The sequence below is a fragment of the Pseudophryne corroboree genome, chromosome 4 (assembly GCF_028390025.1).
Source record: "Pseudophryne corroboree isolate aPseCor3 chromosome 4, aPseCor3.hap2, whole genome shotgun sequence".
Classification (NCBI taxonomy): domain Eukaryota; kingdom Metazoa; phylum Chordata; class Amphibia; order Anura; family Myobatrachidae; genus Pseudophryne; species Pseudophryne corroboree.
In genome coordinates, this window is record NC_086447.1 from 724,478,666 (window position 1) to 724,492,156 (window position 13,491).

The following is a 13,491-nucleotide window of genomic DNA, read 5'->3' on the forward strand; positions in this document are numbered from 1 at the left end:
AGGCGCTCGCAGTGCTACCCGGGATCTTGCATAGACCCAGGCGGCCAATAGAAACGGGGGGAGGGAGATGCAGTCACCAACCCCTGACAACAAGCAGATACTATAAAAGTAAGTAGCCTGTGCTGCTGTGTGTGCCATTATTTGCAAAGCGGCATTACTGTGTATACAATATTATGGTGTCAGGGTGCATTACTGTGTGAAGCATAATGTATAAGGGGCATTACTGTGTAGGGCATATTATGGTGTCACGTGCATAACTGTGGGGCATATTATTATGTCGGGGGCATAATGTGTAAGGGGCATTACTGTGTGGGGCTTATTATGGTCTCGGGGGCATAACTGTAGGGCATAATGTGTAAAAGGGCATTATTGTGTGGGGTATAATATAGTGTCGTGGCACAACTGGGGTGTAAGGTAGTCTTTTCCTGCAAGGCCATGCCCCTTTTATCGAGGCCACACCTTTGGTGTGTGCAAATATGTGTTTTTGTTTTTTTTTTACATTTATTTGTGGGGGGCTGGGGGGCATTTTTTTCATGCTCACACTGGGACTTAAGGTCCATACAGACGGTGAGATTTGGACTATGCATTGCAATTTGCTCTGTACACACGGTGCAATATGCACTAACTTTCCTTATGATTTTGACTATATCGCACTGTGTGTACACACCTTAAGATTGGCTAGAAGGGCCCTGACATTACCACTGTTCTCCCTACCATTTGCTGCAACCCATGGCGTTGCTGTATACAGATTATTATAATTTTTTTGTCTGGGGAGCCTGCAATATACCTCTGTCTAGGGCAGTGGTCTCCAACCTTAATTGGGGTGTGAGCTACTTTCGGAAAATAAAATCTCTGAAGGAGCTATCCCCTCTCCCCAATGCGCGGACGTTCCTGCGAAAGTGGGTGTGGCCTCGTGAAAGTGGGTGTGGCCTCACAACTACAAGTAATGCCCCCCCCGCGTAGTGCCACATACTCAGATAATGCCCCTCAGCAGTACCAGATACACAAGTAATGCCTCTCAGCAATGCCAGATACACAAATAATGCCCCTCAGCAGTGCCAAATACAATTCCCCTCGCAGCGCCATTTAAAATGCCCCCTGCATGTGTCCGATACAGTGCCCCACACAGTGCCAACCCTTGCTGGCTTCTTCTACTGCCACTGGTGCTGCTCCTCCTGTATGAGGGACGGAAGGGGAGGAGAGTGCAGCGCGCGCCTCTCCTGTGATGTCCGGAGAGCGGCTGCGGTGAGGGTGACAGAGTCTCCGGCTGCAACAGGCATTTAAAATATGGTGCTGGTAATCAAAACTCGCGGTCCGGCAGCCAGTCAGGTGCCGCCACTGCCGGTCCATGAGCTCTGATTGGCTGACGGCCGGCACAATATTAAAAATGAAGGGAGGAGGAGTGCCCAAGCCCGTGCGCTCTGTGAGCTACCGAAAATACTACGACGGAGATCACTGGTCTAGCGGATAAGTTATTAATTTGTAACATTTAGATGGTAGTGCTGCTTTAAGTACTGTGACATATTGTGTATCTAGTATGATGCACTCTAAAGATTTTAGAACCTGATCACTTGACAATCTGAAGCATTTTTACAGAAATACTTAAGGATATTTGTTTTACATTAAAATATGCATTAATCAAGATTCAGACTCAACATAGTGTTGCATTATATAGTGTGCATTTAAAATATATTTTCTTAGCATTTGGGGGGGGGTTCTATTCAATAAGCTGTAACGCTAAGCATGTTCTTTTTTTTTTTTTTCTTTTTTTTTTTTTCTCCTGGTTACTAAACAACTTTTTTTGCTTGACAGGTTTCCAAAAGGCTTTGAAGTTTGGTGGTGACTTTGGACTTTGAAAAGTGAGATGCTGTGTTTCGCAGAACTCGGATTCATGTCTTTCCTACGACGATTGCGTTCTTGATGGCAGCCTTCATTAGCAGAACGTTATCTCATGATAGAAGGTTGTGTAATAAATTTAGTAAGGGAAGAATGTAGCCTTCTACTCTGAACTTTGTCATTCCAAAGCTGCCTGCTTGCTGATAAAACCATCACGATAAAAATCATTAGAGTTTGCTTAGTTCTTAGTTGCATTTAACATGAGCAATAGGTTTAATTTCTCGTAGTAATGAATGAAGAATAAAAACCACAGTTTAAAGAAAAATGGTTCAACCAGAGAACAGAGGCTTATTTTTGGGAGTACTTGCTGGAGCTGCAGGAGTGAGTATTGCATGGCTGTGCTGGAGTAAGTATGGAAAACATGACTACTTTCCTAGCTTGCTTGAGAAGTTGCCGTCAAGTAGAGATAACCAAATTCAGCACAACCAAGGGGCAGTCACTATCCTGCAAGCTCGTCAATTACAGATTCTGGAAAAACTGGGAACCCTTTTGAAAAATGTAGAGGAGCTCAAGGAGGAGGTGAAATTTTTAAAAGAAAGTATTCCAAAATTGGAAGAACAAATTAGGGATGAGCTAAGAGGAAAGACTGATACTCGCAAGATCAGTCCTCAGCACAGGACTCCGAAAAGAAAGAAAAGTGAAGCCAGCAAGGGGGAAGGTGACTACCCCAGCTCTGAGGATGCAGAGAGTGAAGGAGGGTAAGGATTAAATACAGTAAATATTATGCCAAGAACTTGCCACCAATTTTATTTTGTTGTTGAAAATCTGTATGTAAAGATTACATTTTACTTCATTGTTTGTATATCACGTTTATTTGGCTGATGACATGAAAAGACTAGAATGCTTACCACTGTGCAAAAATTTAATTTAATGTGGCACTACTTAAATGAGCTTGCAGGATAGAGGTAGGGCCATGAGACATTGGATGGGCCCAGGTAGGGTTCTGGGACATAAGGGAGCATGGTCAATGGAGTGGGCAGGGGTTCACCCTGTCCAGTGGCGGATTTAGGGGGGGGCACCAAGGCACGTGCCCCCCCTGTAATTTTTAACAGTCTGCGCTGCTACACGCACCCGGCACCCTGTTAGTTGCTGCTGCTGCTGCTCTGCGTGTGTGTGTTCCTCCTCCTGATTGGCTCCCTGGAGAAATGTGACCTGCAGTCAGTGCAGGTCAGGAGCCGAGCAGGAGGAGGAACACAGATCCAGGCCACGGCGGCGGCTGAGGGACAGTGCACCGCTGCCGCCCGCAGCCGCTGAAGGACAGCGCACCGCTGCCGCCCGCCGCCGCTGAGGGACAGCGCACCGCCGCCGCCCGCCACCGCTGAGGGACAGTACCAAGGAACAGTGCACAGCAGCGCAAGGGTCCGGGAGAGCAGCCGCCAACCGAGCAAGAAGACGACGCCTGCCTGACTGGACCTGCTTTCTACTGGTGAGTGGTCTTTTGTTTGGGGGGGGGGGGGGGAGTGGGGGTGACACGGGGACGGGATAGAATAGTTCTGCTGCCTGCTGTGAGTGGTCTTTTGCTGGGGGGTGGGGGGTGATCTGGGGAGGGAGAGAATGGTGCTGCTGCCTGCTGTGAGCGGTCTTTTGCTGGGGGGGGAGTGGGGGTGACTGGGGGAGGGAATGGTGCTGCTGCCTCCTGTGAGCGGTCTTTTGCTAGGGGGGGGGGGTGACCTGGGGAGGGAGAATGGTGCACTTTGAGCGCGGTTGATTCTATATCCGAGTGGGAGAAGGGAGCTTCTGACGTACTTAGGGGAGGAGACACGTCACCAGGGGGAGGAGCTACGGGCAAACAGGGTACCCGAAAAGTACCCTCGCGGGCTCGCTTCGCTCGCCACGCTTCGGGCTCAGTGGCTCGCTTCGCTCGCCACCTGATTACTAAATGTAATAGTTGGTGGCGTGGATAGTAGAGGAACTATCCCGCTGGCATAGCTCCTCCCCCTGATGGAGATGGTCCCTTAGCCCACTTGTTTCTAGCATCTACCCTTTGAGCACATTGAGCACTTGACCACACACCCTCACACAATTGGTCACACCCACTAAAACTTGGTCACGCCCACTCCACTTCTGACTCCACCCCTCATTGATAGCACAACCACTTATGGTGCCCCCCCTGTAATTTTTTTCTGGATCCGCCCCTGACCCTGTATACATTCTTATGGTGACAATGAAGGAGTGTGGTAATGCCACCCTTCCACTCCTGGTCCCCTCTGGGTAGAGCAGGGTCATTTTATGGGGTGTTCTAATGTTACTGGAGGGTGCACAGCATTATTTGCTAAAGGATGTGATTTTTGTGCCAGATCCGAAGTGGTGTAAACCAGGCCTCGTCCCTAACATGGAACACATATTGCAGCTTTGATTAACAATTTTAGCAAAGTAACAAAAATATTTAACAAACAAAATTGTCGCATGTAATAGTGACTCTATTAATGTCTCCACACTTTTAGGAAAACCTAAAAATAAACAAATTAGTGCTTTAGGAGAATTAACATAAACGCTTATGTTAATGGAAAGGGGTTACTCCATTGTGGAAGTAGGGCGGATGTTTTATTGCTTCCACCATGTCCATTTTCTGCAGTACAACAACATTTCTATAAGGGGAAATCAGGGGAACCCAAAGACCAAGAAGGGGTCGACAACCATGAATCGCTATAGGCAGATAAACAGATCTATCACACAAATAAAGAATAGTCAGATCTTCATATTTACTTGTTTGTAAATGAACCTTCATAACATATAGCAAATTGTAGCTTTTGCTCAGATGCAGCAAATCAGTGGGGTAGATGTATCAAACATTCTAAAGAGGACGAGTGGAGAAGTTGATCATAACAACCAATCACATTTCACGTATCAGTTTGTACTAGATAAATGATAACTAGAAGCTCATTGGTTGCTATAGGCAAGTTCTCCATTTGTCCTCTTTAGAAGACTTGTCACATCTTCCACAACATTTTTTGTTATGTAGCGACCATTCTATTTAATGCTGTTTCTATAACAGAGGTTCTCAAACTCTGTCCTCGGGGGCACACACAGTGCATGTTTTGCAGGTCTCCTCACAGAATCGCAAGTGAAATAATTAGCTCCACCTGTGGACCTTTTAAAATGTGTCAGTGAGTAATTAATACACCTGTGCACCTGCTGGGTTACCTGCAAAACATGCACTGTGTGGGCCCCCGAGGACCGAGTTTGAGAACCTCTGTTCTACAGATGTAGCCACCTTTATCTTGACTGGCTGAGGTGTTTGTCCCGATCGAGCATACGCAGCGTAGGGATGCGCGCCTAGTCACAGAGAGGCGTACCTAATCGCACGGAGGCAGTCAGAGCGTTTGGCGTTACCTTTACGTGTAATACCTGCGATCAGCCACCAGATGTCGCTTTTTACAATCACCACTGAGCATGCGTGTGGTCTCCCGTAAAATACAATACTGAAATATATAATAAGGACTACTTTACTTAGGCGTCTCATTACGCTGCATACAGTAAATACTCATTACGCTGCATTATATAATACAGTATATACGATACAGACACAGATAGTACAGCATACAGTATATGATCCATCTACAGTACTTTATGAATATGTGAGCGTCCAAGTCCCGCAGACAAAACAACAGAAAACCAGTAGTGTACACTGTCGCAAATGGACGTGTTAGAAGTTCACTATTGCCTCTTGAGATTAGGAATTTTGTACAGTATGTTAGCATCCTAATCCCGTAGTCATTACAGCATAATCAAAACCAATGGATTTATTCATCTGTCTGTGGCGAAGTGGGGAAGTGTTCCGCTTCCTATACTCAGAGTCCTGAGTTCGATTCCTAAAGTACAACTGCATGTTAGTTTCTCTATCGTCCTAGTGGATGCTGGGGTTCCTGAAAGGACCATGGGGAATAGCGGCTCCGCAGGAGACAGGGCACAAAAAGTAAAGCTTTAGGATCAGGTGGTGTGCACTGGCTCCTCCCCCTATGACCCTCCTCCAAGCCTCAGTTAGATTTTTGTGCCCGGCCGAGAAGGGTGCAATCTAGGTGGCTCTCCTAAAGAGCTGCTTAGAAAAGTTTAGCTTAGGTTTTTTATTTTACAGTGAGTCCTGCTGGCAACAGGATCACTGCAACGAGGGACTTAGGGGAGAAGAAGTGAACTCACCTGCGTGCAGGATGGATTGGCTTCTTTGGCTACTGGACATTAGCTCCAGAGGGACGATCACAGGTACAGCCTGGATGGTCACCGGAGCCTCGCCGCCGGCCCCCTTGCAGATGCTGAAAAGAGAAGAAGGTCCAGAATCGGCGGCAGAAGACTCCTCAGTCTTCTTAAGGTAGCGCACAGCACTGCAGCTGTGCGCCATTGCTCTCAGCACACTTCACACGGCAGTCACTGAGGGTGCAGGGCGCTGGGAGGGGGGCGCCCTGGGAGGCAATGTAAACCTATTTTTTGGCAAAAAATACCTCACATATAGCCTCCGGGGGCTATATGGAGATATTTAATCCCTGCCAGAATCCGTTGAAGAGCGGGAGACGAGCCCGCCGAAAAAGGGGCGGGGCCTATCTCCTCAGCACACAGCGCCATTTTCCCTCACAGAAAGGCTGGAGGGAAGGCTCCCAGGCTCTCCCCTGCACTGCACTACAGAAACAGGGTTAAAACAGAGAGGGGGGGCACTAATTTGGCGTTAGAAATATATAAAAAGATGCTATAAGGGAAAACACTTATATAAGGTTGTCCCTATATAATTATAGCGTTTTTTGGTGTGTGCTGGCAAACTCTCCCTCTGTCTCTCCAAAGGGCTAGTGGGTCCTGTCCTCTATCAGAGCATTCCCTGGGTGTGTGCTGTGTGTCGGTACGTGTGTGTCGACATGTATGAGGACGATGTTGGTGAGGAGGCGGAGCAATTGCCTGTAATGGTGATGTCACTCTCTAGGGAGTCGACACCGGAATGGATGGCTTATTTAGGGAATTACGTGATAATGTCAACACGCTGCAAGGTCGGTTGACGACATGAGACGGCCGACAAACAATTAGTACCGGTCCAGACGTCTCAAAAACACCGTCAGGGGTTTTAAAACGCCCGTTTACCTTAGTCGGTCGACACAGACACAGACACGGACACTGAATCCAGTGTCGACGGTGAATAAACAAACGTATTCCTTATTAGGGCCACACGTTAAGGGCAATGAAGGAGGTGTTACATATTTCTGATACTACAAGTACCACAAAAGAGGGTATTATGTGGGATGTGAAAAAACTACCTGTAGTTTTTCCTGAATCAGATAAATTAAATGAGTTGTGTGATGATGCGTGGGTTCCCCCCGATAGAAAATTATTGGCGGTATACCCTTTCCCGCCAGAAGTTAGGGCGCGTTGGGAAACACCCCTTAGGGTGGATAAGGCGCTCACACGCTTATCAAAACAAGTGGCGGTACCGTCTATAGATAGGGCCGTCCTCAAGGAGCCAGCTGACAGGAGGCTGGAAAATATCATATAAAAGTATATACACACATACTGGTGTTATACTGCGACCAGCGATCGCCTCAGCCTGGATGTGCAGAGCTGGGGTGGCTTGGTCGGATTCCCTGACTAAAAATATTGATACCCTTGACAGGGACAGTATTTTATTGACTATAGAGCATTTAAAGGATGCATTTCTATATATGCGAGATGCACAGAGGGATATTTGCACTCTGGCATCAAGAGTAAGTGCGATGTCCATATCTGCCAGAAGATGTTTATGGACACGACAGTGGTCAGGTGATGCAGATTCCAAACGGCACAAAGGTGTATTGCCGTATAAAGGAAGAGGAGTTATTTGGGGTCGGTCCATCGGACCTGGTGGCCACGGCAACTGCTGGAAAATCCACCGTTTTTACCCTAAGTCACATCTCTGCAGAAAAAGACACCGTCTTTTCAGCCTCAGTCCTTTCGTCCCTATAAGAGTCATATTTGCCCAGGGATAGAGGAAAGGGAAGAAGACTGCAGCAGGCAGCCCATTCCCAGGAACAGAAGCCTTCCACCGCTTCTGCCAAGCTCTCAGCATGACGCTGGGACCGTACAGGACCCCTGGATCCTACAAGTAGTATCCCAGGGGTACAGATTGGAATGTCGAAACGTTTCCCCCTCGCAGGCTCCTGAAGTCTGCTTTACCAAGGTATCCCTCCGACAAGGAGGCAGTATGGGAAAAAATTCACAAGCTGTATTCCCAGCAGGTGATAATCAAATTACCCCTCCTACAACAAGGAAAGGGGTATTATTCCACACTATATTGTGGTACTGAAGCCAGAAGGCTAGGTGAGACCTATTCTAAATCTAAAAAAATTTGAACACTTACAAAGGTTCAAATCAAGATGGAGTCACTCAGAGCAGTGATAACGAACCAGGAAGAAGGGGACTATATAGTGTCCGGGGATATCAGGGATGCTTACCTCCATGTCCCAAATTTGCCCTTCTCACTAAGGGTACCTCAGGTTCGTGGTATAGAACTGTCACTGTCAGTTTCAGACGCTGCCGTTTGGATTGTCCACGGCACCCCGGGTCTTTACCAAGGTAATGGCCGAAATGATGATTCTTCTTCGAAGAAAAGGCGTCTTAATTACCCCTTACTTGGACGATCTCCTGATAAGGGCAAAGTCCAGGGAACAGTTGGAGGTCGGAGTAGCACTATCTCGGATACTGCTACAACAGCACGGATGGATTCTAAATATTCCAAAATCGCAGCTGATCCTGACGACACGTCTGCTGTGCCTAGGGATGATTCTGGACACAGTCCAGAAAAAGGTGTTTCTCCCGGAAGAGAAAGCCAGGGAGTTATCCGAGCTAGTCAAGAACCTCCTAAAACCAGGAAAAGTGTCAGTGCATCATTGCACAAGGGTCCTGGTAAAAATGGTGGCTTCCTACGAAGCAATTCCATTCGGCAGATTTCACGCAAGAACTTTTCAGTGGGATCTGCTGGACAAATGGTCCGGATCGCATCTTCAGATGCATCAGCGGATAACCCTATATCCAAGGACAAGGGTGTCTCTCCTGTGGTGGTTACAGAGTGCTCATCTTCTAGAGGGCCGCAGATTCGGCATTCAGGATTGGATGCTGGTGACCACGGAGGCCAGCCCGAGAGGCTGGGGAGCAGTCACACAAGGAAAAAATTTCCAGGGAGTGTGATCAAGTCTGGAGACTTTTCTCCACATAAATATACTGGAGCTAAGGGTAAATTTATAATGCTCTAAGCTTAGCAAGACCTCTGCTTCAAGGTCAGCCGGTATTGATCCAGTGGGAAAAACATCACGGCAGTCGCCCACGTAAACAGACAGGGCGGCACAAGAAGCAGGAGGGCAATGGCAAAAACTGCAAGGACTTTTCGCTGGGCGGAAAATCATGTGATAGCACTGTCAGCAGTGTTTCATTCCGGGAGTGGAAACTGGGAAGCAGACTTCCTCAGCAGGCACGACCTCCACCCGGGAGAGTGGAAACTTCATCGGGAAGTTTTTCCACATGATTGTGAACCGTTGGGAAATACCAAAGGTGGACATGATGGCGTCCCGTCTGAACAAAAAACGGGACAGGTATTGCGCCAGGTCAAGAGACCCTCAGGCAATAGCTGTGGACGTTCTGGTAACACCGTGGGTGTACCAGTCGGTGTATGTGTTCCCTCCTCTGCTTCTCATACCTAAGGTACTGAGAATTATAAGACGTAGAGGAGTAAGAACTATACTCATGGCTCCGGATTGGCCAAGAAGGACTTGGTACCCGGAACTTCAAGAGATGCTCACAGAGGACTTATGGCCTCTGCCGCTAAGAAGGGACTTGCTTCAGCAAGTACCATGTCTGTTCCAAGACTTACCGCAGCTGCGTTTGACGGCATGGCGGTGGAACGCCGGATCCTAAGGGAAAAAGGCATTCCGGAAGAGGTCATTCCTACCCTGGTCAAAGCCAGGAAGGAGGTGACCGCACAACATTATCACCACATGTGGCGAAAATATGTTGCGTGGTGTGAGGCCAGGAAGGCCCCACGAAGAAATTTCAACTCAGTCGATTCCTGCATTTCCTGCAAACAGGAGTGTCTATGGGCCTCAAATTGGGGCCCATTAAGGTTCAAAGTTTCGGCCCTGTCGATTTTCTTCCAGAAAGAATTGGCTTCAGTTCCTGAAGTCCAGAAGTTTGTCAAGGGAGTATTGCATATACAACCCCCTTTTGTGCCTCCAGTGGCACTGTGGGATCTCAACGTAGTTCTGGGATTCCTCAAATCACATTGGTTTAAAACCAGTCAAATCTGTGGATTTGAAGCATCTCACATGAAAAGTGACCATGCTCTTGGCTCTGGCCTGGGCCAGGCGAGTGTCAAATTGGTGGGTTTTTTTTCCTCAAAAAAGCCCATATCTATTTGTCCATTCGGACTGGGCAGAGCTGCGGACTCGTCCCCAGTTCTCTCCCTAAGGTGGTGTCAGTGTTTCACCTGAACCAGCTTATTGTGGTGCCTTGCGCCTACTAGGGACTTGGAGGACTCCAAGTTGCTGGATGTTGTCAGGGCCCTGAAAGTATAGGTTCCAGGACGGCTGGAGTCAGGAAAACTGACTTGCTGTTATCCTGTATGCACCCAACAAACTGGGTGCTCTTGCTTCTAAGCAGACTATTGCTAGTTGGATGTGTAATACAATTCAGCTTGCACATTCTGTGGCAGGCCTGCCACAGCCAAAATATGTAAATGCCCATTCCACAAGGAAGGTGGGCTCATCTTGGGCGGCTGCCCGAGGGGTCTCGGCTTTACAACTTTGCCGAGCGGCTATTTAGTCAGGGGCAAACACGTTTGTAAAATCCTACAAATTTGATACCCTGGCTAAGGAGGACCTGGAGTTCTCTCATTCGGTGCTGCAGAGTCATCCGCACTCTCCCGCCCGTTTGGGAGCTTTGGTATAATCCCCATGGTCCTTTCAGGAACCCCAGCATCCACTAGGACGATAGAGAAAATAAGAATTTACTTACCGATAATTCTATTTCTCGGAGTCCGTAGTGGATGCTGGGCGCCCATCCCAAGTGCGGATTATCTGCATTACTTGTACATAGTTACAAAAATCGGGTTATTATTGTTGTGAGCCATCTTTTCAGAGGTTCCGCTGTTATCATACTGTTAACTGGGTTCAGATCACAGGTTGTACAGTGTGATTGGTGTGGCTGGTATGAGTCTTACCCGGGATTCAAAATCCTTCCTTATTGTGTACGCTCGTCCGGGCACAGTATCCTAACTGAGGCTTGGAGGAGGGTCATAGGGGGAGGAGCCAGTGCACACCACCTGATCCTAAAGCTTTACTTTTTGTGCCCTGTCTCCTGCGGAGCCGCTATTCCCCATGGTCCTTTCAGGAACCCCAGCATCCACTACGGACTCCGAGAAATAGAATTATCGGTAAGTAAATTCTTATTTTTTCCCGGACACTTTATTATTTTTTTTATTCACATAAACCAGGGCAAAGCTGCATGAGCAGTTCTACTGTTAAGGTTCTATGCACCGTACAGTACACATACAATTCTGTAGCTGGGCAGACTCAATAGAAATGGCTACCACCTATGACTCCTTGCCCCACAGAGGCCCTAGGCTACGGAGCAAGTAACAGTCCAGATTTTACAGGCTATGGGGCAATGCTGAAGGAGCGTCACAATCCCCTAGCTAAAATACACAGGGGCGATAGGAATAAGCGAGGTCTATGCACATTATGGTACACCGGACTCGATCGCATAGCACACTGGCAAAATGGCCGCCGCCCCTGAACCCTTGTGCATGGGGCAATGCTGAAGGAGCGTCACAATCCCCTAGCTAAAATACACAGGGGCGATAGGGATAAGCTAGGTCTGCACATTACGGTACACCGGACTCAATCGCATAGCACACTGGCAAAATGACCATTACCCCTGAACCCCCACCTCGTGGCAGGCAGCGATGGCTACGGGGCAATGCTGAAGGAGCGTCACAATCCCCTAGCCAAAATACACAGGGGCGATAGAAATAAGCGAGGTCTATGCACATTACGTTGCACCGGGCTCGATCGCATAGCAAACTGACAAAACACAAGTTTTACATAAAGCAGGGCAAAGCTGCAGGAGAGTTTCTACTGTAAAGGTTCTATGCACCGTACGGTACACATACAATTCTATAGCAGGGCAGACTCAATTGAAATGGCTACCGCCTGTGACTCCTAGCTCCTAGGAGGCACTCCGCTATGGAGCAAATAACAACACACTAATTAGCACAAACAGCTTGTAACGTACAGTGGCAATTTTAATCTTACTATGTATAATATAGAGAGATAAAAGCTCCTCCCTAAGTTCCTGGTTGCCAAATCACCATCCTTAGTATCTCTGCATAGTATTTTCTATTAGGGTACTAATTAGCACAAACAGCTAATTGGTACCCTAATAGAACATACTGTACAGAGATACTAAGTATGGTGATTTTGTATCCAGGAACTTATTGAGGAGCTTTTATCTCTCTCCATTATACATAGAAAGATTAAACTTGCCACTCTACGTTACAAGCTGTTCGTGCTAATTAGTACCCTAATAGAACATACTGTACAGAGATACGAAGTATGGTGATTTGGCATCCAGTTAAAAGCTGTTCATGCTAATTAGTATACTAGTAGAACATACTGTACAGAGATACTAAGAATGGTGATTTGGCATCTGGGAACTTCCAGAGGAGCTTTTATCTCTCTCCATTTTACATAGAAAGATTAAACTTGCCGCTGTACTTTACAAGCTGTCCGTGCTAATTAGTACCCTAATAGAAAATACTATACAGAGATACTAAAGACGATAATTTGGCACCCAGGAATTTAGGGAGGAGCTTTTATCTCTCTCCATTATACTTAGAAAGATTACAATGGAGAGAGATAAAAGCTCCTCCCTAAGTTCGTGGATGCCAAATCACTGTCCTTAGTATCTCTGTACAGTATGTTCTACTAGTGTACTAATTAGCACAAACAGCTTGTAACGTACAGTGGCAAGTGTAATTTTTCTAAGTATAATGGAGTGAGATAAAAACTCCTCCCTATGTTCCTGCATGTCAAATTACCATCCTTAGCATTTCTGTACAGTATTTCCTATCTAGCCAGAAACCCTGTATCCTGTGCAAGCTAGGCGGACAACTGGAGGGGACCCGAAACACGGTTGCTTCCCGTTTCCCTTCCCAGTGTCACATAAACTAGTGGTTGGTCTGTCCCGAAAGCCAAGAATCTCCTCTTTTGTAGGGTACAAGTCCTGAGTCTCTGGTACACCCAGAACTAGAGATATCAGTACGCAAAGTGGACCCATTTTCCCATAGACTATAATGGGACCGTTAATTCAGACCCACCATAGGTTCCGACGCTTGCCATGAGCCTTGTGGGGGTCACAGAAACTTGGGGTTGGTACCCTCCGGTAGCTAATTGTCTCCCCTTCCATACCAACCTAGTGATGAAGGCTCCCACCTCCCATGCTGAGAGTCACAAAGTGCCAATCTTTTTTTTTTCTATGTTCCCGTGACATTCACTTTATTATTTTTTTCTTTGTTGTACATTCAATGAAAGGGTGCACACAGGTTTCACATAAATCAAAGTAAATCTGCAGCAGCGATTCATTCCGCTATATACA

General features: G+C 47.2%; 1 protein-coding gene across 2 annotated transcripts in view; it reads left to right on the plus strand.

The window, feature by feature from the left end:
- RMDN2 (regulator of microtubule dynamics 2) overlaps positions 1 to 13,491 on the plus strand; it is a 296,636-nt gene that overhangs the window by 14,919 nt on the left and 268,226 nt on the right. For both annotated transcript variants that reach the window (XM_063918055.1, XM_063918056.1), the window contains exon 2: positions 1,813 to 2,594. In XM_063918055.1, coding sequence (XP_063774125.1) covers positions 2,161 to 2,594 — 434 coding nt within the window. In that variant the 5' untranslated portion in view covers positions 1,813 to 2,160. The remainder of the gene's footprint in view (positions 1 to 1,812; positions 2,595 to 13,491) is intronic.